Source organism: Tiliqua scincoides, chromosome 7 (assembly GCF_035046505.1).
Source record: "Tiliqua scincoides isolate rTilSci1 chromosome 7, rTilSci1.hap2, whole genome shotgun sequence".
Classification (NCBI taxonomy): Eukaryota; Metazoa; Chordata; class Lepidosauria; order Squamata; family Scincidae; genus Tiliqua; species Tiliqua scincoides.
Window position 1 is genome coordinate 40,955,017 of NC_089827.1, and position 27,807 is coordinate 40,982,823.

At 44.9% G+C, this 27,807-nt stretch overlaps 1 protein-coding gene across 17 annotated transcripts in view; it reads left to right on the forward strand.

Annotated features, from left to right (window-relative positions):
* The window catches only part of MICAL3 (microtubule associated monooxygenase, calponin and LIM domain containing 3), a 257,846-nt gene that overhangs the window by 194,019 nt on the left and 36,020 nt on the right, over window positions 1-27,807 (forward strand). For all 17 annotated transcript variants that reach the window (XM_066633712.1, XM_066633717.1, XM_066633708.1 and 14 more), the window contains 9 exons: window positions 893-1,125; window positions 4,121-4,210; window positions 6,242-6,379; window positions 13,817-13,879; window positions 18,310-18,402; window positions 19,147-19,269; window positions 20,279-20,370; window positions 22,053-23,907; window positions 27,039-27,133. In XM_066633712.1, coding sequence (XP_066489809.1) covers window positions 893-1,125; window positions 4,121-4,210; window positions 6,242-6,379; window positions 13,817-13,879; window positions 18,310-18,402; window positions 19,147-19,269; window positions 20,279-20,370; window positions 22,053-23,907; window positions 27,039-27,133 — 2,782 coding nt within the window. The remainder of the gene's footprint in view (window positions 1-892; window positions 1,126-4,120; window positions 4,211-6,241; window positions 6,380-13,816; window positions 13,880-18,309; window positions 18,403-19,146; window positions 19,270-20,278; window positions 20,371-22,052; window positions 23,908-27,038; window positions 27,134-27,807) is intronic.

Here is a 27,807-nt window from a genome sequence, read left to right on the forward strand (position 1 = left end):
GGAAAAGGGAGGCCTTAAGATGTTACTCAAGAGAAACAGGTAGGCTCCTGATGATTTTGCCTCCAAGAAGGAACTTTCCTGCATTAAGAACATATGATGACTCTGTAAAGCTTGGTTTCATTCCTCTAATGCAGCAGTTCTCAAACCTTCTGGTCATCAAAGCCCTTGACGCTTTAAAGGAGTATTGGAGAGCCCTATGGGTGCATGTGAAGAGTCTTGGGGATGAGGTGGTGCAGCATCAAGCCCAACTCTGAATACTGGCAAATAGCCAGAACAAGAGAAGAATGAGGAAGGAGAGTCATGAACAGAGAAAGCAAGAGGGACAGAGGAGCAAACCTGGCAGGGGCATATGGCAGCCACTTATGGTGTGCTTGTGAAGCACCTGAAGGGGTCTCAGGGGAGCCCCAGGGCTCCTAGGAGCCCACACTTTAAGAAACACTGTTCTAATGGGATCATTACTCAGACTTCATGAATAAGGCACGTGTAAACTTGCGTAACTAGCTTCCATTGCACTTGTGCAAGTTGTGTCCTAGCGGCAGAAAGGTGGGGAAAAATGCTCAACCCTTTCTCAGTGATCATTTTCCCACTCTTTTTTCCCTCTCTTTTGTCAAGTGACTTCACCTGAGGGTTTTTGCTTTTAGCCATACAAATCTGTTAGTAACTTGATTAAAATATGAGCATGTGTTACTCCAAAGGGCACTTTGTGGAGTCATGGGGTATGGTCTCCTTTCAGCATCCTGTTGGCTGCACGTACCTCCCTTTTTGAAAACCCAAGTGTCATTTGTGAAATGCAAAGGGTGGCAGTCCGCATTGACTATACCTGTTCTAAAAGCATCACTGACTGTAAACAAATCTTGCATCATCTTTTCATTTGTCTGCTTTCTTTCTGTAGTAGTTCAGAATCTGAGATGGAGGAAGAGGAGGAAGAGGAAGAGCAACCACAACAACCCACCTCTGACCTGGGTGGTGTGCCATGGAAAGAGGCTGTGCGGATACATGCCATGCTGAAAGGCAAGAGTGAGGAGGAGCTGGAGGCTGAGAAAAATCATGATGTCGAGGAGGAGGAGGAAGGAGAAGAGGAGGAGGAAGAGGAGGAGGAGGAGGAAGAGGAAGTCTCTAGTGAAGGTTAGTAGTCCATGGTTTTATTTTCCACTGGGTGGGAAATATAAATTAAGTTTGTTGATGACTAAACAGAAAATGTAGGAGTCTGTTAAATGTGAGATGTCCCTCTCTCTTTTGTGGAAGACTCTGATGGAAAAACTAAACCTGAAGGGGGAGGGGGAGAGAAAGAGAGTATGTTTGTGTACTGCTTGTAGGTCAGAGGAAAACTCTTCTGTAGATGTAATTGGGCCAAAGGCAGCAGTCTGTCTTCATCATGTTGGTAATCCCTGAACTTGTCGTTTTGTATTAACTCAGCTTTCATTCTCTTGCTGGCTTTCATATGTGGACCACAGTGCTAGGTTTTTCCTTGGGATCTGGGACTCAACCTGCTGCAACCAGATTTAGAACATGGTTTCAGGAGCCAAGCCAATGGCAAATGGATGGAAGTCAGTGTGGTTCCTGATCAAGGCCGGTCAGGGTCAGTCATAAGAATATAAGAACAGCCCCACTGGATCAGGCCATAGGCCCATCTAGTCCAGCTTCCTGTATCTCACAGCAGCCCACCAAATGCCCCAGGGAGCACCCCAGATAACTAGAGACCTGCTTCCTGGTGCCCTCCCTTGCATCTGGCATTCTGACATAGCCCATTTCTAAAATCAGGAGGTTGCACATACACATCATGGCTTGTAACCCGTAATGGATTTTTCTTCCAGAAATATGTCCAATCCCCTTTTAAAGGCATCTAGGCCAGATGCCATCACCACATCCTGTGGCAAGGAGTTCCACAGACCAACCACATGCTGAGTAAAGAAATATTTTCTTTTGTCTGTCCTAACTCTCCCAACCCTCAATTTTAGTGGATGTCCCCTGGTTCTGGTGTTATGTGAGAGTGTAAAGAGCATCTCCCTATCCACTCTGTCCATCCCCTGCATAATTTTATATGTCTCAATCATGTCCCCCCTCAGGCGCCTCTTTTCTAGGCTGAAGAGGCCCAAACGCCAAAGCCTTTCCTCATAAGGAAGGTTCCCCAGCCCAGTCATCATCTTAGTCGCTCTCTTTTGCACCTTTTCCATTTTCACTATGTCCTTTTTGAGATGCGGCGACCAGAACTGGACGCAGTACTCCAGGTGTGGCCTTACCATTATGGCCTTACCACAGTCAAGTCTTATGAATTCAAAGTCCAAGGAAGCAGCACAGCAGTAGGAGGACCACAGCAGCTGGGAACCACTGGAGTAAGGGAACATTTGCTTCCTTGCCCCAGGGTAAGCCCCAACAGTTGCCATGGGTCAACTCGGACTGCGCCAGCTCTATAGCTAGTGCAGCTTTGACCCAGGAAGGTGGATCGGGCCTGGGAAGGTTGTTAGGATTTGGTGGGCACTGCTGCTGCCAAACTCGTACATTCCCTGTCACTGTCCTGCTCTGCTCCCGTCGTTGCCCAGTCCCCTGCCCCATCCCAGCTCGCCCACCAGCCTACCTTAGGTAGGTGGCAGATCTTCAGACATCCGCCAAAATGCGGGAGACTGCTCTGACCTGCCCTCCAGCTGCCAGGCAGCGATAGCTGCTGCTTTATGATGTCCGTAAAGCAGATGCCACTGGCACAACACACATTCTGCTGGTGTCTAACCCACATAGGTTTTTGGCCATTGGAAGGGTTTATATAAAAGCTTTGCAGTGCAGAGCCAGCTGGGCATCACGTGCCTTTGCCCTCTAGTTCTAGAGAACTGGAGTCCTCTAGGGATCAATATCTGAATCATAGTTATGTTTTTCTGTTTTGGTTCCTTATGGTTGCTTCAGGCATGGTCTTTATTGAAGGCACAAAGCCACCTGTCTAAACAGAACATTGTCACCTATGTCAATAAGTCACAAACACACTGTGAGCACTTATTCATGCTGCCAGTCAGTGGAGGGGACAGTGCAGCACAAATGACTTCAGGGGGTATCGGTTTCGAGCAAAAACACACAGGTGTGTTCTTAACAAAGAGATGTTTCAGTTATTTACAAGTCTGAGAACGACCCAGCTGAAGAATATTGAACCTTGAAGGGTTTACAGGGTGTTGTTGTATCATTTCCAAAGGGCTGTTTTTAGGGAAGGGAGGCTACAGAGCAATTTCCTTGCTCACATTAATTTTCTTAATTGCCGCTGGCAGCCACACCACATGTCTTGTAGACTTACGGGATCTAGAGGAGTTCAGCTTTTAACCTACATGGTTACCAGAGAATTCCATACTCTCTTTCATGGTCTGCTGAGGTGAATAGTAAAGGCATCTTTTCAGTAAAGGCACCGACCAGTTAAAGGCCATAGTGATCAGAAGATCTTAGTATACGTTTCTGGAGTAATGGCAACTGTGATCAAGCTGCTCTGTGAAGCAGAAAGGTTTTAATGTTGGGCGACATTTTGGGCATGGACGTTATAGAATTGCAGCTTGCAGGTGAATAATCTGGTAGGTTCTGTTTCAGGTATGTTAACTCTTAGGCCGCAATCCTAGCCACACTTTCCTGAGAGTAATCCCCATTGAACAAAATAGGACTTACTTCTGAGTTGACCTGGTTAGGATTGTGCCCTGAGAAGAGTTCCAAGAACTCCTGACTCAGATATCAGAAGGAAACTTAGCTGGTGAGTGTCTGAACCTCCCATGACAAGTTTCCAAGAATGATATTGCTCCCATGCAAGGGAATTGCTTGCACCCCATGTATATCCTTATCAGATCAATGCAAAACAGTGTATCAGGCAGGAAGAAACCCCAGCTGACGGCAGGTTCTTGCAACATGTGTACACATGCACCACAGTAGACATGCGTTCATTGCACAAAAGAAGGTTTGCATATACAATACATGCACTTTCCTAAATAAAAGTGAAATCGGTCATAACTTTTCTGCTGGAAAAGCAGCCCTGAACCTTTCTGAGTTTCCCCAAACCATCACTGTGTTCTTTCTGATTCACTGTCCTGTCCTTCTCTTCTCTTTTGCTCTCATTTCCATATCAATGCTTTTTATTGGTGTCTGACTCCCCCTACTGTAGAGGGAGAGTATTGCCCTTGGGAGAGAGAACTTCAGCAAGGCCTGTGGCTTCAAAGGCTCTCGAATGAAGAGGACAGGGGTACATTTAAAGGTACCCTAAGGAGAAAAGAAAGCAATATTTTACAAAGAGCAGGTCTCACGTCTTATTTTTAAAATGCTGTGTCTACAAAGTTCCCTGTATGTTTAAATTGCTGGCAGCCAGGTAGGAAACAAATAGCACCTTGTAAGTTTTGTAATTCTAGAATGTATTTTGAGCATCTGGGGTATTGAACTCCTGCTGTGGGCAAAGAGAGATCACTGCTACTCAGCCTGTGTTGCCACTCCAGTTCTGTCAATATAAGAAAGGAGGTTCAACTACCAAATGTTGGAGGATACAGTTGTGCTGGCTTTCACAACTATTAGACTCCTGCATCAGGAGTTTTCCTTTGCATTTTTTTGTCACAATACAATGGCCTACCATTTTTGTTGTAAGGATATTTGCTGCAACAGGAGTAGACAAGATTATTCTTTCTCCCCCCACCTCCCTCCAGTGTGTTGGAGAGTGTAAAACTAAAACCTTCGCTTACACACACGGACACGGACACTCCCATCTTGTTCTTGGTTTACAGCAGTGATTTTCAATCTTTTTCATTTCATGGCACACTGACAAGGCACTAAAATTGTCAAGGCACACCATCAGGTTTTAGACAATTGACAAGGCACACCATGCTGCCAGTGGGGACCTATAATCCCCATAGGCCCTACTAATAAATGACCTTCCCCCAAACTCCTGTGGCACACTTTGGACCACTGGTGGCACACCAGTGTGCCACGGCACAGTGGTTGAAAATGGCTGGTTTACAGTATTGCAATTTTTGCTTGATTCCGTCACATGATCCTGTTAAATGTTATTTTTTTTATGGCAGTGTTCATATCATTTTCTGACACATGACTTTTTGTTTGGTGCTTTATAGTTGATGGTATAAATGTGGAACTGTTACGGTGTCCCTTTTCACTGGCTGCCTGTTAACAAGGCCAATTAGCCTGGCTCAGTTAAATTCACTTATTATTATCATTATTATTTTTAAAGCTATAAGTAGAAACCAACATCTAGACCCCTGTGGAAGATGTGAAAGTATTGGGGTGCATTCGATACAATTAAAATAAGAAAGTACAATTCCTGAGGATTAAGTGAGGCCTGCTCTTTGGGAGCCTTGTAAAGTCTCTTTGTATTTCCTGTCCACTCTCAATTCTTTCTTGTTAAAATTCATCCTTCTAACTCCTGTGTGATATGGTGTAACCACTAACTCTACTTACTGCAAGGCCACTGGGCAGCACGAAATCGCATGTGTCCGCTGGAGAGCCAGGATCCACTTCAAAATCAAAATGCTTTTCTTCCACAATTGAGTTTTCCACTGTAATTTGTGTTGCATTAGCGGGGTACCTCCTAGAAGGGAGGATGTATTATGCTAGTAATTACAGGTGAGACAAAAAAATAATGTACATTTCTGTCTCCATTGAATTTAATTTCCTTCATCCTTTCTGCTGATTCACCTCATATAGTCCTCTGACAGTGGTCATTGTTCCTGAACCTTTCAAAGACTGTCAAGCAGAAAGGAAGTTCTTTTGAGCTTGCACAAGATGCAGACTGCATACCACAAAGAATCATTGGAATGGGAAGAGAGAAATATTATTTGTTATAAACCATACTGAATAAACAGTGCATCCCATTCCTGTGTTTTTTTCAGTCTTCAGAAAAGGATGCTATAAAGTACAGGTTTGTCTTAAGCCTGAATATTCATCTCCAGTAACTTGCACAATGTTTGTTTGTTGCCACAGAAATGCACAAGAGGAAAACTTAGGCCACCGTGGATCCTCTTGTATTTGTGTGCATCTCTGAAGTGGAATCTTTACATTGGAGTCTTGCGTGTGTGGTAGTGAGAGGGGAGCATATGCATGCACGATACTGAGCTTTACCTGTCTTCTCTTACCAGCTGATCTCAGCAAGTGACTTCTTTCATTTTTTCTTTCCCCACATTTACTTTCCTATGGTGTGTGCTCCTCCCCTTCCTCCCTTTCTTTCCTTCCTGTTCTACTTTGCCACTCCATCAACACGATCCACCACTGGCCTCTTGTCTGCTAGCTGGAAACCTGAGACTGCAACAGATAGTAAATCCGATTGATCCCCTGGAGATCTTGGCAGATGTGCATTGGACACACATCCGTCAGAAAGAGGAGGAGGAAAAAGTCGGCCCTGCTTCTAAGTCCTCCACCTCCAGAGGTAAACATGTCCCTGTGTTGATCCCTTACACCACAAGAGCATTTGTTTCCTGTTACTCACATTTCCAGAGAAGCCAACTCTGCTTTCTGAGAGGGACTTTAATGTTGCTTTTACCACTGTTGATTTCAGGTTGATTTGCTTTTGCCACTCCTACAAAGGCCAACAGAAGGGGATTTCCTTGTCTTAGCGTCTTTGGTTATATTTAAACTTCAATGCCCTCCAAGGTTTGAGAATCTAATTGCTAAGTTTTTTTCAGAAGTCTCTGCTTAATGAACAGAAAAGGGGGAGAGCTCAGAATGCTGGACTTCATGGATCCCTGCCTAGTCTACCAGGGCAGTCCTCCTTATGAGATGAGTTGTACTGAATTTTAAAAGAAATTGCTGGAGGTTTTTTTTTGCATCCAAGACTAAGGTTATAATCCTAAAAATGCAAGATAAAGCACTGAGTTTAGAGAGAAGTACTTCTGAATAAACATACTTAGGACTGCACTGTTAGAACAGCATAAATCCCAAACGTGGATTTACAACAATATCAATTTTCTTAGGATTTTATAGCCTAATGCAGATTAAATCTGGCTCTTGCTTTACTTTCAATATGTTTGTATCTTGTATAGCACTATTTAACATCCTTTGGGAAGGAGGTGCTCTAATGATTGAGGATAATGTTCTGATGATCTGCAGTGTGACTTTCACCAACCCCCTGTCCTATCACCATAATGTGTGAGACTTGAAGAACAGAAGATGAGTTCATGAGGGCAGGAAGTGCCTTAGTTTTTCCTATCTAGCCAACCAGTGTTATCAGAAGTGTCTCAGCTGGGGGCAGAGGAGAGGATGACAAGGAGGCATTTTCATCTTCATTAAAACTGGTTGGAGGAGCAAGACAAGACATTCTGCCCATATGTTGTGCTCCCCTATACTTTGAGCCAGCAATGATGCCTCTGGCCTTGGACTGAGAGCCTTGGACTTTTGGCACCCTGTGCTTAGGACACTGAGTTGGAAAATGCATAAATTCCACAAGCTCATACTCTCACAATTCTCTGTACGTGAGACATAATGGCAGATGAATCTCCTAGTGCACAACTAAGCAAGATCTTCAGTGCTCTGAAATTACTAAAGCAGCTGCTATTGAGAACTTGCAGGTTATTGCAGGACAAAAATGTGAAGGGAAGCAAGACCCCAAGGGTCAGAGCAGACACTAATGGAAAGGTTCAAGAAGGCCAATTTTGTGTTTAAATCAGATTGACCGATTGTATTAAAGACTATGGATGTACCAATACACTTTTCAGTTGGTGTATAGGAATTTTTTTTTTTTTGGTTGTCCATAGTGCTGGAAGCAGACAGATAATTTGAAGAGATTCAAATGAGAGCTGTAAGACTGTTTATAGCCATAGGAGCCAAATGTTTAAGAAAATATATGTAAACATTTATACCCTGCCTGACCACTGCAGCATCATCAAAATGTTCACTTCGTATGTCTGAAGAACACTGGGTACATCGAGGGCAAAACATTACGCAATAAATTTAAATTATAGAGAGGATGGTTTTTCTTAAACATTTGCAGAAGTTTAAGCAAAATTCATTGTTTCAATAAGACAACAGTTGTGAAATTTTCTGACTGGGAGATTGAAAAAAGTTGGAAGGAAATGTGTGTGAAGTAAGAATGCTGGCATTGTTGGGTGGTAGGCACTTTCCTCAACAAATGCCTTGTTTCAACAAATGCCTTTCTCAACAAATGCCCTCCTTGGGACAGGAAAGGTGGGAAGCCCCTGCCCTCCGAAGGCAGGGTCAGTCCTGGAGTCTTGACTTCTCCCTTTGGATCGTCCCTTCCCCAGACCGACCCTGCCTTACAGGAGAACGGTCATGTTTTGGAGTAGCTCAACCTTAGATCAGCATTTTGTCCTTTCCTTTCCCCCCCCCCCCAGCCATTTTAGACAGGCAAGGGCTCCTTTATAAGTGGAAGGGAGAGAACCAATGGCAAGCCGCCCCAACATCGTGCTCAAGCAGCAGGTCCCAGCAGCGGTGGCTCAACTGGTCAAGGGTGGGCACACTCTCGTCTTCCGTCCTCTGCACCCCCAACCAAGCAGAGGATGACGCAAACGCCGGCTGAGACCAGATGGCTGCCAGAGCCTCAGCTTCAAACCCATGTATGGAGGATGAAGGTGAGGCTCCCAAGGCAACTCTAGCAGGGCTGAGGCTGCGGGTAGGCATCCTTTCCCAGGTGCAAATGGAGGAGCTGGTCAGGAGAGTGGTGGCAGAGGTCACAGCTTCTACCAGTCTTGAATGCCCTTTTCTGCCAAGGTCGTGGCCTCCAGTGTTGTGGCCAGAAGGAACATCTGGCTCAGGCACTGGGAAGTGGATCAAGGATCCCAGGCCAGACTGTTCGCTGTCCCCTTCACAGACTCAAAGCTTTTCAGGGAGGCACTTGATTACCTCTTTGTGGAAAGTAAGGACTTGCACAAGGTTTTTCTCAACTGGCCTTGAGATTTTCTGGCCTTAGTTGACCTCTTGGAGGCATTCATTCACGTGTCAATCCACTCCAAGCACAGGGGTACCTGTTGTTTCTGTTATGGGTCTCAGCATTTTCAGTACAGGGTTAACTGCAACCCCAAGAGTGTTCACCAAAATTCTAGTGGCTCTGGTGGCCCACCTTTGGCTGCAGGAAAGGTTTCTCTACCCCTACCTGGACGACATCCTGGTCTGCTCCCCATCCAAGGAACAAGCGAGTCAGGATGTACAGCTCACAGTGAAGTGCTTCCAGAGCCACCGGTTCATGGTGAACGTGGAGAAGAGCTCCCTCAATCCCATACAGGAACTGGAGCATCTGGGCTTCTCCCTGGACACGACCAACACCAAGTTCTTGCTGACCCAGGAGCGTCAATCCTTTTTCATTCCAGACAGCTGCAGGGACTCCTGCTTCTAAGGGCACTTAGAGAAGCAGATCAGCTCCACAGTCAAGATCCCAGCCAGGGTGAGACAGGACCCTCTTCTTTGGTGTCAGAACAAGGAGCACCTGGCAGAGGGGATAAAGCAGGGAGACCAGATACGGACAGTAATCACAGCAGATGCCAGCCTCCATGGCTGGGGCGCACACATGCAGGGGGCCTCAGCCCAGGGCATCTGGTCCTCAGAGGAAGCACACCTCCACATCGTAATAGAACTCAGGGCAATGTGACAACAAAAGCATATATCAACAAGCAAGGGGGCACAAGATTGAACAGGCTGCGCAGAAAGGCAACCCTACTTCTGCAATGGGCGGATGAACAACTACAGGCCATCAGAACGGAGCATCTGGCAGGCACATCCAACACCATGGCAAACTATCTCAACAGACATCAAGTCCTAAAGACTGAGTGGCAGCTGAACCCTTATGTATTACACCTCATCACACAGAAGTTCAACCAGCCATCAGTGGACCTGTTTGCCTTTGCAGTAAACAACTTCTCAGATTCTTCTCTAGGGGGAAACAGGAGGGAGCAGAGGCAGTTGACGCACTCAGCTCATCCTGACCAGCAAGTCTACTATATGCTTTCCTGCCATTCTCGCTGATTCCCCGGGTCCTACAAAAGGTCAGAAGACTAAGAGAGAATGTAATCCTGATCACTCCAAGGTGACCAAGCCATCCTTGGTTCCTGGAACTGCTTCGCCTGTCAGTACGGAGCCCGTGGACTCTACTGGAGGAAGGATCTCCTTTAGGGCTCCTTGGCCCACCACTAGCCCCATCTCTTCCATCTGACAGCTTGGAGATTGAACAGGGCATAGTGCACAAGTTAGGATAGTCCAGCAAAGTTGCGTCTTGGGTGGTGAGTCGGGGACAACCCTCGCTTCACATCCGCGCATAGGATGGTTCCTGAGGGGGTGGCCCTTCTTAACCCACCACCTATTTTTGGGTTCCCTAGCTGGGATCATAGCAAGGTTCTGGTAGACCTCATGGGCCCCCCCTTTCGAGCCTCTGGCTACGTTGCCCATGAAGGAATTGCCCTTCAAGGTCCTATTCCTCATAGCCATCACCTCAACTAGAAGGGTCTCAGAGCTAGGTGCCCTCTCCTTGAACACCAGGCACTATATTTTTCACCAGGACAAGAAGGTCCTGCGCCCTGACCCAACATTCATCTCAAAAGTCAACTCCACCTTCCATAGGACACAGGAACTCATTCTCCCTTCATTGTCCCAAGCCCAGCTATTGCAAAGGAGAAGCTATGGCACACTTTAGATGTTAGGCAGGCCCTACTGTTCTATATGGAAAGGATGAAGGGGCTGAGACGTTCTAAGTCTCTCTTCATCACCTTCAGGCATTCCAATGAAGGGCACAAGGCCTCAGCCAGCTCCCTGGCACGGTGGCTCAGTGGGTGTATAGAGTTGGTGTACCACTCAAGGAACAAGAAACTGCCCAAGGTGTGACATTGGGTACATGGTCCAGAGTTTGTATTTCAGACACCTGCCAGGAAGTGGCAGGAGGGCCACATCATCTGTCTGACACTGTGTCGAGGGCCGGGGAAAAAAAAGAATTAATTTACATTTAAAGTTTGAATAAATTTACATCAGTTTACATATATGAATATATTAAAGATGAACTTATATGAATGAATGAAGGTCTTGCAATAGCTCAAGGCTTATAAAAGGCCTTGCACAAAGCAAGGCTAACCTTTCCTTTGCTGCCACTACTGCATCACAGACGTGGAACAGCAAGCAGTGGAGGAAGCCCTTATCCCTCAGCTCACACTAGAGGTCAAACAGTCACTCTCACTCTGAGAGCAGTTGCGTCGGGCCAGTACAGGCTCCAACAAATCTCTGGAGGGCCAGAGGCTCATTGGAGACTGGGGACTCCCTGAGGGCCACATCGAGAGGCCTTGAGGGCTGCATGTGGCCCCAGGGCCGGAGTTTGGGCACCCCTGCTCTAAATGAAAGGATAACATGTATAGAATAGTTTATGCTTTGCTATTGTTCTGTTTGATTACTTTTTCTTTTTAAATATTATAGTGCAGCGGCTCCCCAACTCTTTAGTACTGCAGCCTACCTCATCCTTCGCAGTGAGTCACAACGCAGTGCTCCCTATAGTACCGCAATGCATTCTGGGGAGCCCTGGAAGCTGCTTCCAGGTTGTGCCAGGCCCACGACCCACTCCATTGGCCTCCACAGGCCCCAGAATACACTGTAGAAGCAACTTCAGGTCAGACCAGAAGTTGCACCCATGAACTGGATGTCAGTTCCAGCTGCTTCTGCAGGGCATTCTGGGGCCCAGGGAGGCCAACTGAGCATTGCGTCACAACCCAGGTCAAAAGTTTGTGACCCACTGCACATCAGGTTGTGAATCACCAGTGGTTCACAACCCTCAGTTTGAGAAACAGTGGGATATGTGAATGCTTTTGCAAGAGAAAGATTACCTTTTTGCTCAATTTTAATGCTCTACACTTCTCAGGTGTCAAAAAAATACTGTTTCCAGTATCTGTCCTTCAACCTGAGTAATGATTCATCGTTTTCCTCAGTAGTTATCTCCAGAGTTTACGTTTTCTTTGGCAATTCCTTGCAAGCACTGCTACTCTTTAGTCATGCCCTTGATCTCTGTTGTCCTCTGATGGTAAACTTTCTCCCCCAGCTTTCCGTCTCAGGAAATCTTTTTCCCAGTGAGCTTCTTAACATCAGAGAGTGAACAGTTTGAGGCCCCAATTTTAGCAACCTGAGATACTGATGATTCTAAAGTTGCAGAGCCCTTACCAAGAGGGCCCAGTCCTGGGCACAGGGTCACATTATCTCCCAAAGAATATCCAGCAGATCTTGGAGCCTAGAACATAAGAACAGCCCCAGTGGATCAGGCCATAGGCCCATCTAGTCCAGCTTCCTGTATCTCACAGCGGCCCACCAAATGCCCCAGGGAGCACACCAGATAACAAGAGACCTCATCCTGGTGCCCTCCCTTGCATCTGGCATTCTGACATAACCCATTTCTAAAATCAGGAGGTTGCGCATACACATCATGGCTTGTACCCCATAATGGATTTTTCTTCCAGAAATATGTCCAATCCCCTTTTAAAGGCATCTAGGCCAGATGCCATCACCACATCCTGTGGCAAGGAGTTCCACAGACCGACCACACACTGAGTAAAGAAATATTTTCTTTTGTCTGTCCTAACCCGCCCAACACTCAATTTTAGTGGATGTCCCCTGGTTCTGGTATTATGTGAGAGTGTAAAGAGCATCTCCCTATCCACTCTGTCCATCCCCTGCATAATTTTGTATGTCTCAATCATGTCCCCCCTCAGGCGTCTCTTTTCTAGGCTGAAGAGGCCCAAACGCCGTAGCCTTTCCTCATAAGGAAGGTGCCCCAGCCCCGTAATCATCTTAGTTGCTCTCTTTTGACCTTTTCCATTTCCACTATGTCTTTTTTGAGATGCGGCGACCAGAACTGGACACAATACTCCAGGTGTGGCCTTACCATCGATTTGGTAATTGTCTGGGAATTTTCATATGAGAATTTCGCTTTTCTCTTAAGAACATAAGTCTCTACCTATGTGGGCTCATTGCCTTTTCTGCATCTTCTGAGCTTGCTTTCCCCTTATCCTGCTACCTTGATTTTCCTAAACAGAGGATTGATCTTTCTCTGTCTTCAAATTAATATAGTAGCATACATAATCTTTTTTATGTTACATAGATAAGGAAGGCAAGATAACAAGAAAAAACAGATAATAGGACATGTATATAAGGGTGTGTAAATCACCTGTATAGTAACCCTTCTTCACTGTCTATGTTGATCCAGGAGTGGCTTTGTTAGAAGGTGATTTCCACTCCCCCCACCCTCTGTAGGAATGAAGACCATTGAGGGAACGACATTGTAGATGATGCAATACAAGCAAACCCGAAATAAGAGTAAAAAGCGTCTTAACTGATTAGTTTCTCCATAAGTTTGTCAGCAGGGCTAGAGAACTGAAGAACTTTTGTATAAGGGCGTCTTTATGTTGTACCCAACACTTCACCTACTGGTCTGAAATGCGTACCTGAGAATGAGGAAGCCAATTTAGGAGGGGCAGAATAGTTACAAGGGAGAGGACTCATTTTAGTAGCGCTTTCCTGTTATCACTGAAGAAATAAAAGGCAACTGAAGACCTTTTCTGGAGTAGTTGAGATTTGTGTGTTCAGACTATGGACCAAAAGTTTATCTGCAAAATGCAGAAAGGAGCTTCTCAGCAACACCCTTGTTGTCTGCAGTGGGGCGGGGGGGAGGGGGGGGAGAGCTGGCAGCAGCTACCTGGTTCCAGGAATTCTCACTTCATTTTTCTCCCCCTTTCAAGCGACCTTCTGAGCCTGACCTTCCCCTGTTTGGTGCTTCCTTGGTTTTATTTCACTTCTTATGTGTTGTATGTTTCTCCTCCATGTTATTTCAGTTTCAAAGTGTGTGTTTGTGTGCTCTGCAATTTATCATCGTTTTTATTTTATTTTAATTCAGCATCCGACCTTCCTTCCAAATGCCACGAAGCAGTGCAGGCGTGGCTGGATGCAGTCCCAGGAGGTAGTTTTGGTGATGTTCTCTTTGCAGCTCACAAGTAACCCCGCCTGCCACTGCCGGCGCTGCCGCCTATCCTTGTGTTTAGTGCCGCAGCTGCTGGCCCCTTTTAACCACAGAGCTATGCCTTTGTTGCTACTGCATGCAGGGTGGGAGGGAGAGGGGAGGAGCTGCATGTCTCACTAAGATGTTCCATTCTTGCATGAATGAGTCTTCGATCTTAACCACCTCTGAGGTAGGCCAAACAGAAGAGAATTTATGGTATAGAAGAAAGGAAATGCAGGTGCCAGGGATAAACGAGCAAGTTTTACATGTATGCCTTAAGTGAATGAAACTTGCCACTTGCTATGTGCAATACTGTAATATTCCAAAGGTTCTTATCTCATGCACCAATTTTTGGCGCAACCTTGTTAGGTAGGTTACGATTTTCCCCATATTACAAATGGAAGCTGGGGTGAAGAGGTAGCAGAATCTTGATATATGTCCTTCTAATAGGTTCATGGCGGAGGTGAGATTTAAATCAGGAACTTCTCTTTAACAGCCACTGAGCTTTAAAAACTCAGAGGGAGTTCACTGCCTTGCACACAGGCAGAGTTTGGCAACTGGCCAAAAAACATTACAGCTGCTTGTGGGGAGTGACTCAATTGGTACACATGGGAATATTTAAAATTGTGGAGTCTCTTTCTGTCTACCCATGAGAAAGAGAAGTCATGAAGCTTTTGACTAGCTGAAGTCCCTCCTTCTGACCAATTGAGATTTCTCTTGAAGTGAAAGCCCAGGAAAGGACCAGGTTGAGACTAAATGCACACCCCAACCAGCAAGTATTTTTCAAGTATTTTGCTACTGCTGTTCATAGGAGGAAGTTTTGAAGTCTATGTTACATATTATTATTTCTTGCTATTGAGTAAGCCTCTTCCTGGAGATTTTTTTTTTTTCTTGCAAAAGCGTGTAGCTTGTTCAAGGAGGTTTCCTACTATTGGACTGGACAGATGCTCCACTCTACTGGTCTTCCCCAATAGCAGTTCCAGCCCTTCTCCTTCCATACTGTGGCCATATGTAAAACAATGAACATTGTTTTGCATTAAATTTTAGCCATTATGTCCATTCATCACAAACATCATGCACATTTGCCTCTGCTTTTTTACCGTCCCGGCATCTTTGTGATTGCATCTACTCTTCCTCTCCTGATTTTAATCAAATTTTATTAAATTTGGGTGATTTTTATGCACCTGGTTGCAGTCATGCAAATTCAGCATTAAGGGAAAGACAAAACAAACTCTGCCTGCAGTTCTAGGAAGAAATGTATGTATATAGGAAACCCATGAAGACCACAAAGAACAATGCTGGGGTATATTAAAATGCAGCACAAAAGATTACAAACTGATGGCCTGGACATTCCCTGAAGTCATAAATGTGCTTGGAACAGGAGTGACGAGAATAATTGCTATAGCAACCTGGAACATATTGCAGCCAGAGGTCTGAGAGATGAATCATGTTGAATGTCCCTGCCAGACCTTCCCCCCAGGTGGACTCTTCATTGGATGGACAAATTCTTTTTAAAAACACTTTGTTTCCAAGGGCCCAATCCTATCTAACTTTCCAGCACCAATGCAGCACTTGAGGAGACCTCCATGACTGCCTTTTGCACTACAGGATGCAGAGTAGGCCCCATTGGTATGGCTCCATCAGCACTGGAAAGTTGGATAGGATTGGGCCCTAAGAAAATGGAGCACAAGAGACTATCGCCACTGTATATAGCAGAGGTGGCCAAACTTGCTTAACATAAGAGCCACATACGATAAACTTCAGATGTTTGAAAACCCCTATACATAAAAGATTTACGTTCTTAAATACATCTACTTACCCTGAACACTGAACTTGAAAATTTGCTATTTATCTTTTATATTAATTGTGATGCAAAAAGGTCTTCCAACTAATTTCCACGAGCCACACATTATATTTCAAAGATCCACACGTGTATTGAAGTGTTCCTGGTGAGTAAATGTATTTAAGAATGTAAATCCTTGTTAAGGCTTAATCTAGCAAACTCTCAGTTTTTATCTGGTAAATAATTATAAAACTTGAAAATTTGCTATTTACCTTTTATATTAATTGCGATGCAAAAAGGTCATCCAACGTATTTCTACGAGCCACACATTATATTTCAAAGATCCACATGGCTCACGAAGCCGTGTGTTTGGCCGCCCCTGAATATAGTTACTTTTTAAAGACCAGTCCTTTGCTGTCCCGCTCCCTGATGTCAGTGAGGGGTTCTAAGGCAAAAGTCCTGCAACAGCCCCCAATGGTGTACTTCCCTCATACTTTAGCAAGTGTTCGCGCCAGCTTTTCCCCTTCATGATGTCCAGGAAGTGGGCAGCAGATAAGCAAAAATGCACCTTTGTGCAGCCACCAGAATGCAGCTGTTGCAGAAGTGACAAAGGAGAACTGTCACCTGGCTGCTTCCCAGTTAGATTTCCCAGCTGGGCACCCAGTGGAAGGACTTACCATGGGATAGTGGAGAGCAGGTTGCAACAGGAAGCTATCCTGTTTCTTCCTCCAGCAGCGTCAGGGGAGACAGGACCGGGGGGTGGAGAAGACAGTGGCCCACTGCACCGCTAAAGTAACCAGTAAACATCACTTTGCATCCTGGGTTACAGGGTGGTGGTGGGGAGCAGCAGCAAACTCTTACTGGCAACAGGGTTGGCCAGGCTTGGGTGTGATTCCATGTGCAGGTGTGAGGCCCTAGCACATTCCTCAGCTCCACATGTGGAACTGTTCCTACCTGCTCTCTTTGGTTAGACTGAGCTGTACAATCAAGGTGTTTAGAAAATCCTCTCCTTGTCTATGCTAGAACGGGGGGGGGGGGAACCAGGGGAGACTAAGGGTCCAATCCTATCCAGTTTTCCTGTGCAGGTATAGTCATGCCAATGGGGCATGCACTGCATCTTGTGGTGGGGAGGCAGTCCCAGAGGCTCCTTTAAGGTATGGGAACATTTGTTCCCTTAGTTAGGGTTGCATTGCGGCTGCAATGGTGCTGGATAATTGGATAGGATTGGACCCTAACTCAATAATAGGGCATATACTTTGTGCAGAGAAGGCCCTAGTTTCTGCCCACCTTTTCCAGGTAGGTTAAGGAAAGACTCACGTTTTCCTTGTAAACACTAAACTAGATGAACCACTGATCTGATTCATGATAAATCCGCTTCATATGTACTTCTGAGGTACAAAATGAACTTAGTATATCCAATAGAACAACGAGACCTTAAGACTTGGCATGAAACGTAGTTAGTGCATTTCTAAAACTTTTTGCTTCTGACAGCAGAGCTTACAGAGGAGCTGCATAGCACCTTTCCAAACTGTTGCTGCTGACCAACCTAGATAAAATGTGGAATCCTATAGTTTCTGGCTACAGTAGTGCATAGCTCACAAGTTTCTGCGTGTCAGCTTTTATTCGCTCGCACTTTGTCTTTACCTGCATAACGTATGTAAATGCATACTTGTACAATAACTGTGAATAGGTACACATCTCTTCCCCCCCCCCCAAATATATGTTTGCACCATTGTATTACTAATCTGTTCCTCCTTTAAATATGTCACCAAATTCTGGTGTTTTGATCACTTTCATGTTGCTTACAGGATAGTCATGGGAAATCGTATGATAATCCAGATTGCCTAAGCAATGGCAAAGTTCTGTATTTTAGAGGATATTTCACTTTAGCACTTGATGCCAATTTTACCTAGATTTAGTATCTGAGATGCTACATTCCAGCTCTTCTTATACTGTATACATTGTTTTAGATGGTTGCCTAGACCAGGCAAAGCCTGATAATATCCTGCCATAGATTTATGTGATTGTCACTTAAGCTGTTATACAGGACAAAATGAGTCTAATAGAAGATGAGCGTGTATCGTCTGATGTGTCCTAAGTAGGTAGTTTTCATGGTAAGAAAGTCCCACTGATCCATTAAAAGTATTCAGCATCAGGTACGATTTTAAAAAACTTATTTGACCGGAGAGCTGAGATTTGTGTTGGTATAACATCCATGAGCTGAGCTTGTTTCATCAGTAGAATCATGGTAGAGCTCTTGCTAGATATTGTGTGACTTTCACATATTGGAGCATTCTTCCATATTTTTTAAAGATGTAGATATAGAAAACCAAACATGTTGGGTAGAGCAGTTTTAGTGTCTCCTTCATGTGCTTGTTCTCTGTGTACAGGATGTCTTTATGTTCAAACATATAACATCCAAGTCCAGCAATTACGTGGAATAGTCTAGCAGGGGTTGGCCATGTGATTTTGCTGTTTCCATCCCCTGGGATCTCTCATGAAGACCACTTTAAGAAATGGGCACTTCTCAAATGCACCAGTGTTATACCTTTAGAGCTTGACCTTATATAGAAATGTTCCTTATTCTTTTTTATAATCTTTATTCCAGCCCTGTATGAGAATGATGACTATGAGGACGAAGTGGGCACTGAGCCTGCAGAAGCTATTGAAGACGGGGACACAGGTGCTGAGTTGGACGATGGTATGGGACCGCGTATTTCTTAGTGTGCTGTCAAATTTTCTCACAGCAGTACAAAGTCAAGCCTCAAAGAATGTGTGTGGGAGGGGCAGTGTTGCTTAAAAATAAGCAAATATCAGAGCAAGAAAGCTCAGTGTATAGTATGATCATTTTATTGCAAGAGAAGGGTAGAGTGCAGCAAGAGAAGTGCAATTCTGAATACAGCTGTCTTCATCCTTTTTTATGAAGCTGTATGATGAGGAGGAAGGAGCAAAAACGGTTGAAATGATTTTAGAAACAGGCCCAGAGAATTTTTTTTGTTAGTATTTAATATTAATTTAGATCTAGTCATGTGGTAAGTGGCTGTAAGGAAGTCATAAAATGGAAAGTCACTGTCTGGAGGAATAGCTAAGTCCTGGCCAGCAAATACTGAAAAAAAGGCTGAACCCCTACCCCTCACAGTGAATTCCCAGTAAATGCCATTGCTTGGGGGCAAGACCCTACTCTGAGTTCTCCACAATGCCCCAACCACCCTCGATGGTGCATTGCATAGAATCACTGATACTGAGGATTCAGGGGTTGACCTAGTCCAGTAGGCCCTCTCATAGGTGTGGATCCTCAGCCAATGTCTCAGCCTTATCCACTCCCTTTATACATCTCTTGCCCTTTTGGTTGGTGAGATGAAATCTTCTCAGGAACTCACTGTGGATTTGCAATGGAGTGCCTTTGTTTCTTTTTCCTTTCCTTGCACCAAATCAATGAGATCAGATGACATCCCGTCTGATGCAGAAGCAGAAAGTCACCAGCATAGACAAGAGCCTGAAGAGCTGGAACTGAATGTTTCTGAAGATGATGAGGCAGAGGCAGCTGTCCCTTGTGTTGTGGCTGAAGGTGAGGGCATTTTGTACTGCATGCCAATTTTAAAGGCCAAGCTAAGCTGGTCTGGTGGAGTGGCCCAAAGACTGAGTACAAAGCAGGACTCCCTTGTTTCAAGCTGTTGGTTTTAGAGGCAGGCTGGCTCTTATTACCAGATGCTGGGGAGGGCACCAGGATGCAGGTTGTGTCTGTTGTTTTGTGTGCTCCCTGGAGCATTTGGTGGGCCACTGTGAGATACAGGAAGCTGGACTAGATGGGCCTTTGGCCTGATCCAGCAGGGCATATGTTCTTATGTAAATCTGTCATGAACTTATTAGGTGTTTTGGGCAAGCCTCTTGGCCTCAGCCCCCCAAGCTTCAGTACTGTGATAATAATAATATAGTTGCAAGGACTGTACTGAGAAAATACATGCGAAATGCTCTCCATGTTCAGAAAGTGCTATACAAATATATAATATGATCATTTGAAGAGAAATGCTCAGGTCTGGCAATGTCACTTTAACAACAACCAATGCAGGGTCCCAATCCAGATCCAGGCCATGGAGAGGGAAGCAAAACCCTTTAGGTTTTGCAGTGCTGATTAGACATGTTAGCCTTGCGGAACCTCCTTCTTCGGAAGCGTATGCCTCTGAATACCACTTGCTGGATAGCGAGAGCAGGAGAGGTTGGGTTGTTACCTTCAGCTCTTGCTTTTGGACTGCCAAAGACATCTGGTTTGCCACTATGGGAAACATGACAAGGGGCTAAGTGAACCTTTTGGGTTGATCCTGTAGGGCGTTTCCCTTTGTTGTTCTCCTTTCAGACCAGTGGTGAGCCACAATTTTCCCCCACCTTATCCTCCCTAAAAGCAGTCTAATATTTTGGCATGATAAGCCTGCCACAGAAGTCAGCAGGTCTGGCCTCCAAATAAACTTGCAGTGATTCACACTGTGCAATTAGAAATTAGAAGTATGTAGCAGGTGTTAAACACCATGTGGTTCATGTGGCTTTAAGATAGTGATGGCCTTTTGTTTGTTCTCCTTCAGACCCCTGCAAGTCTTATCTGCCATCCCAGCCACCATGCGAGGCAGCTGTCCCCATTTCTCCAGCTGCTGACCTCGAGAAAGAACAAAAAGAGGTAAGAAAAGAGAGCGACTGTGGTTTTCTCATATAAATTATGTGAGCTCGGCCAAGTTCCATAAGATACAAATGATCAGATATGTAGCTGGTACATAATACTGACAAAACACCACATAGATTTGCAAGTGCTTTCTGTCAAGGGAACATCTTAAGGCCCAAACAGAGGAAAACAGTGCCACAACTAGCCCTCCATACAGCATGAACCATTAAAACTGGCACTCTGGAATGTTCTTTCTGTCGCCAAAGCTAAATGATCCATATAATTGTGCCCAGAATAATTTGCCAAATAGCACAATGTGTCTGAAGTATTTTCAGTACTAGCCATTTAATTAATTTTTAATATTTTAAGTCTTAAATTCTCTCATTTCTGGACTTTGAGAGTCAAAGGTGGCAAGCCCTTATATATGTAACAGGAAGTAACCCCATTAAACATATACAATTTATTTCTGAGTAGGTATGTATAGGATTGTGCTGTAGGTGTGGAGTCCTCTAGAAGAGTGGTTTGGTTTTGGTTGTTTAAGGTATTTTTAGGCCACCTTTCTATTTAAAATACATACAACAAAGCTTAGCAACCATAAAAATAAGAGTTTTATAAAACCAATAGCAGGCTAAGAATAGTAACAAATGTGGTCTTTTAAAAGCACATTCTAAAAGCCTCCCAATGGAATTGCTTCTTGGGTGTCTCCACTTAGGAGGGTATAAAATTTTAAATAAAAACCATGGGATTCTTTGGAAGCTTATTAAGGGTTTCTCAGTGATAGTTCCAGTACAGGTACAGGTGGAGCCTGATCATCTGCGGATTTTATATCTATGGATCTGGCTCAATGTGGGTCCCCCACAATGGGGCACAGAGACAGTTGGCCTACTGTTAGTGCAATGTGCGCCTACAGAAGAAGTGAGTGTTTTCAGGTCACACTCTCAGTTAAAACAGGGTAACAGTGAGGCCCAAGAGTTCTGGACTGTGTCCCAGATGAACAGCATATATACCCAAGAATAATGATTCTCAACTTTTTAGCATCTTTTTGTCACTTTTTTAGAATGACAGTCTGTAGGGGCCCACTGGAAATGATGTTAAGGCCAGAAGCAGGAAAATTTTAACATGACAAAATCAAATCAATTTAAGTAAGTTAATTAAAAGTTTACAATAAATATAAGTTTAAAAATTAATTTAAAAGAGCAAAGAACCCTCCTAACCTTCCCAAGCAGTTTCACATCTGTTTAAAAAAAATTCCCCAAATATTCCAAAGGCTGCAGTCCTGTCCATTCTTACCCAGGAGTAAGCCTCATGGACTATCATTGTTAAAAGCAGAGTAGCCTATTAAAAACAGATAGGTTTCAGATCTGTAACATTTCCCCAAATGCAGTCACATACCATGGTAGCATCAAGTCCAATATAGTAAAAATAAAATACACATTGAAATGAATGGGGATCCACCTGACTCTCAACCTACCTAGTGGGTCCTGATCCACAGTTTGAAAAATGCTACTCTAGAACATTCTCAGCACCATATATGACTTGTTGGGGGTCCCGTGGCAGATGGACAGGAACGCCTAGGCAGATGAGTCAGTATGGAAAGGGTACCCTGAAGGTAGAACATTTAAAACCATTGCCTCTAGAACCGTCTTGGAGGATGCTTCCATTTCATGAGTGATGCTCTGTCTTTATATCTGTTTCTATAGGATTCAAAGGAACCACTCACAGTGATGCCCTGCAAAGAGAAATCCCCAGATGCGCATTTTTTTCCTGAACCATTCCTCCCAGAAGAAGAAATAAAAGACAAGATCCCTGATGATCAGAAGGTCCAAAGCCCACCTGTATCACTCTCCCCAATACTGTCCCAGCCAGTTGCACTGCCTGAGGCCATCACACCAGCATCACCGGTGAAATCTCAACCAGCAACACCCACATTACCTAACTCGCCACCTGCTGCTCCCCAGCCTATTTGTTCTCAGCCTTTACCCTCTGCTGAAGCATCTGTTCCCTCTCCAGGGGAGCCACCAGTGTGTTTTCAACCAGTCCCAGCCTTAACCTCCACTCCTTTGGCCAAACTTGCCCTAAAGAGTCAAGATGGTGATATAGAAAAATTGGGAAGCCCTACTACAGCCGAAGAAGCCTTGAAACGCAATAACCTTGTGGAGGAGTTCTGGTTGAAGAGTGCTGAAATCCGGAGGAGTTTGGGTCTCACACCTGTGAACAGAAGCAGGAGTTCAGAGCCAAACTTTACCATCTCACCCCTTGAGACTGCCCCCTTGAAATCATACACCCCTGAGGGAATTTCAGAAGAGAAGGGCATCCACCTTGTAAAACCCCAGCCAGCCCTGAGGAAGCCCGTCACACCAAAGCTAGACAATGAGCAGTTTTCTTTGCTGACGCCAAAGTCCCCATCCGAGAGAGAACTGAAAAATTCAAGTGATGTCAAGAGAGATCTGTCTAGCAGTTCTGGACTGGGCCTTCAGGGCAGTTCATCCAACATGAGGACATTGGCCAGCCAGAGTTTCAACACTTCTGATTCCACTATGCTCACCCCTCCATCCAGCCCTCCCCCACCACCCCCTCAAAATGAACAGCCGGCAACACTACGAAGAAAAAGACACCAGGCCACTTGGCAGAATGAGGCACAGTCAAAGCCAGCTTCTATGCAAACACCTGAACTACCGCTCGTAAATGAACGGATCAAGCCAGCCAAGGAACCCTCCCAGCCCTCCAGACAGGAGGTGCGGAAGTCATTTGTAGAGAGTGTGGATGAGATACCATTTGCTGATGATGTAGAAGACACTTATGATGAGAGGACCGAGGATACAAGCCTTCATGAAAAGTACTACACGCCCCCTAGCAGGCCAGAAAAGCCTCTTCATCTGCACTTGGTTAAGGAGAATGGTGGACCACCATCGATGACAGGAGGAAGCCAACAAAAGAGAGGCCTGCCCCAAGTCTCTGCAGAAGCTAAGGAGCTAGCTGAGGAGAGAATGAGAGCCAGAGAGAAGTCTGTGAAAAGTCAGGCTTTGCGTGATGCCATGGCTAAGCAGCTGTGCAAGATGAAGGATCTGGAGATGGCCAATGCTGCATGCACTGCCAAATTGCACAAAGCATCTACCATGCCCTCAAAGACCAAGGAACTGTTTTCTGAGTCTCCGAAGCATTTGGTTATGAAAGCAGGGGAGGCCCCCACACTGAAACATGAAGCTAGCAGTGAAAGGTTCTTCTCGCCCTTTACAGACATCAGTGGGCGGGACGGGTCAGTCACTTCCTCAGAAGGTTCTGGAGGAAAGAACAAGAAAAGGACTTCTCTCTTCTCCCCCCGTAAGAACAAAAAAGAGAAAAAGTCCAAGAATGACAGCAAACTCTCTGATAAATCCAGCAGTGCAGCTGAGGAAGCCACCAAGCCCAAATCACTGTGGAAGTCTGTGTTCTCTGGTTATAAAAAAGACAAGAAGAAAAAGACAGATGACAAGTCCTGCCCCAGCACACCCTCCAGTGGGGCTACGGTGGACTCTGGGAAACACAAAGCATCTCCTGTCGTTAGAGGAGCAGCAGGTATAGAATCGCTCACTGTAGTAACGCCAGTGTACTGAAAGAAAGGAAAGAAAATAAAATTTAGTGGGAGATACAGTAGGCACAAAGGGCATTTCAGGAAGGGATGAGATTTGTCCCACTTATTTGTTTCTGAAAGAAAAACAGTGAATTATTTTCTGTTAATGCTCCTGCCGGAAACAGAATTTGTCTAAAGTAAATCCTATTGGTTTTTATGGGATTAAAATTTCTGTTTCCTTCCTCAGTTCTGCCCCGGTACACAGAAGTATGCCCCTAGGGAACTTCTCTCTCAAGACAGACAATGTGAAAAGTTTGTTTTCCTTAATTACTTAAGGGAGGATTACCACAGGGAGTCAGCAATGGGGAGGAGGTGGGCTTTAGTGATTTCTCTGTGGAGCACTTTTCTTCTGCTCTCCCCCTCCTGGTGCTGTGTGTATGTACTGTACCGGGGAAGCTGGATATCTTCCATGCACAGGTTCCCTGACCAGGCTATAATTAACAACTATAACTGCACAGTAAACCCCTTTTGTTCGGGAAGTGTTCTAAGGGAGTTGACTGAGAAGAAAAAGAGAGGAATATAAGAAAGAATTGGCACACAAAGAAAGGAAGGTAGAAAGGATCTCTTCCAAAGTGTCACTAGAAACCCTATAATATTGAGAGTGCATCCTATGCACAGTGAGCTGGGAGCACGTCTCATTGAACTCAATCGTAAATGTTTTATATTTGCTGCTAGCCTTGTGCGAAATATTATCTACAGGGCACACTTGCTTTTTCTTGTTTTTATACTGTTTGTACTTACAACAACTTCTTCAGTCCTTGTCAGCTCATCCCCCTTTAAATCATAAAATTATGCTGAGGTACTTGAGAGAACTTTTAAGATATGGTGGTAGTGGGTTGAGGAGTGACACTGTGATAAAGTTTGGGAATAATCCCTTTTTCCAAAGCGTTGTGCAGATGCATGAGTGGGCACAGCTGTCCCATGGCATTCCCTGTCCAATCAGGAGCAGTTGTTTTTAAGTACCGCAAAGGGACTATGAAAACTTCAGCACGTGGCCCAGTTTTGTGAGGCATGAAAGTGTCCTTCACCTTGGACACTGCCAAACCCACTCTCTTCCAGATAGTGGAAAAGTTTTGGACTCACTGCAGTGACAGGCTTGACATATCCTTATTCCTCTGTCCTCATCCGGAGCCTAACAAAGCCAAACCAGTTGTTATCCTGCTCATATGGTTGCTTTATCAGGGATCAGGTGACCTGGAATCCATGCTTTCCTTTTCCTTTAAGCAGCCCTGGTGAACTTGCTGTTGAATTTGCTTTCTAGGCAGGCTTCAGAGGGGGGTGGGGTCTCATGTAGCACCTGACCCACTTAGGAGCTTTTTAAAATAGCAGTTAGATGACCTGGAACAAAGTGAAAAAAGGCATCAGTCTAAAGCAGAAATACCTGATGTTCCTCTGGAAGGGCAATAAAATGGCCAAGCTAACATTTGATGTCCAACACACAAACACTGCAATAGTTTTGCCCTAATTGGAGACATGCTTTCCAAAGACTGGCTTGATGAGGGACTGATAAATACAGCTGCTCTGCCTTTGGAAGGCACATTTTTTAGAACTGTAAATCCAAGGAACCCAAGGAAATGGTAGAATGGCAAAAGTTTGCAGACTTAACACCAGTCCAATCAATTTTTTTTTAAAGAACACTTTTAAATTAAGACTTTCATAAGCTTTTGCTAATCAACACAAGCAGCACAATATCCCAGTGGTTCGCAAACATTTCCAACTCGCGCCTCCCTGATCCTTGTAGCCATTGGCCACGGCTCCCCATTACAACACCTCACCTCAGTTACCCCAAAATGGGGATGAAGGTGTTATAACTATACACAAGAAACAAGGCTGCCAGCACTCTGAGGCTGCAATCCTAACCACACTTACCTGAGAGTAAGCCCCATTGAACAAAATAGGACTTACTTCTAAGTAGACCTGGTTAGGATTGTGCCCTGAGTTTGTTAGCAGCATACCTGGAGGGTTTTGGAAAGGGAGGGGGGAAGTGATGAATCTGCTGGGGGAGGGGAAGACTTTGTTTTGTGAGTATCTGCTGGGGGCTGGGGATAAGAATAAGCCCTCAGTTTGGCTGTACTTGTCGTAAGAGGCGACTAAACAGCCATCTGGTAGATGGGACACGTGAGCCTGGGAAGGCAGCTCATCTGAGAGAAGGAAAACTCTGATCCCAAACCTCCACTGCCCTGTGGCTACATCCAGTTATGGAAAAGGCTTCAGGAGTCAACCTCGAGCCGGAGTCCCTGAGGCAGTTCATGGCTGAACACAGTCACGTTCTGGCAACTCCTGCGACGCTGCTGGAACCAACCATATTGGCCTCTACCTTTCCATTGGACCATTTCAGCGATGTGGAGAGGGGGGATTTGCTGCATGGGTAACAGTCTATCCTCCATATCTACTCTACCCAGGCTTTGCGCACTGGAGAGGACACTGTACCAGAACACTATTCAGAGCGTGATACCATAGTCTTCCGAGACTGAAGGATGCCATCAAGAATCTGCTAATTACAAACTAATGCAAACTGAGACCCAGAGACTGTTTGGCTGGAATCCTAACCTCACTTTCCTGGGAGTAAGTCCCGTTGAACACAATAGGACTTACTTCTGAGTAGACCTAGCTAGGATTGTGCCTATTGTCTTACAATAGCAGCTAACAGAGTACCCCCCCCCCCTCAAAAGGAAGCAGGAGGAAAAGGGGGTATGGCTAAAAAGGAATGGGAATTTTTATTTTTAATCAATTTTTGGAGACAAAGCCATCAAGAGTGGCTTTTTTTCTTTTTTTGAAGGGGGAGGAAAAAGAGAAAGGTGAGGATCCTGGGTTAAGCTGACACAGACCCCAAGCCTATGTAGGTCTACTCAGACGTAAGCCCCATTTGAGTCAATGGGGCTTACTCCCAGGAAAGTGTGGAAGGGATTGCAAAGTAGACCCACCCCAAAGTAGACGGGGGCTGCTCACACACATACACCCAGCATGCAGATGCTACCCCTGTTTCCCCCCAGCAATGAATGGCATTGTATTTCAGCTTCCAGCAACACAATATAATGCCTGTGGCTTCAGCATCTAATTTTATTTATCCTCACAGATTTGCAGCTGCGTAGACACTTAAGCTTCTCAGAGGATTCTGACCTCTCCAATGATGATGTCTTGGAACGTTCTTCGCAAAAATCTAAGCGAGAGGTAAGGCTAAACCAGGTGGAAAGTGTCAACCCAGCATTGCTTATTCAGAGGCACAGGTTCCAAAAATCTGAGTAAGGCCAATGTTAAATATTTCCTGCTGGTTTTGCTTCAGCATTACTGGGTTTAAAACTAAATTTGGAAATATGTACAAGTTAAACTTGGACTCCCTTTCCTGTTCTGTATGTGAAAGTCGTGCTGTATGGTATAATTAGAGACATTTGATGGACTGTGAGCACAATCCTAACCAACTTTCCAGCACCAACATAAGGGCAATGCAGCTCCAAGGTAAGGGAACAAACATTCCCTTACCTTGAGGAGGCCTCTGTGACCACCCCCCAGCTGCAGGTTGCAGCACATGCCCATTGGCAGAGCTATGTCAGAGCTGGAAAGTTGGTTGAGATTTGGGCCTGTGTCCCTTAAGAAAGGTTGAATTATTGGATGGAAGATTGGACTTGGAAGAATTTGTTTGTTTGTTTATATTATTTCTGCCCCACCTTTCTGCCACACATTAGGGTACCCAATGAGGCTTAAACAATACAAGGTAAAAGACTAAAACAATGCTGAAACATGAGACAAAACAATAAAACAAATCAGACCCCAGTGGATCACTCAGCTATTAAAATTGCATTTATTAAAAGGTACCAGCCCGTCATGTCAATTAAAGAAAGTCTTAA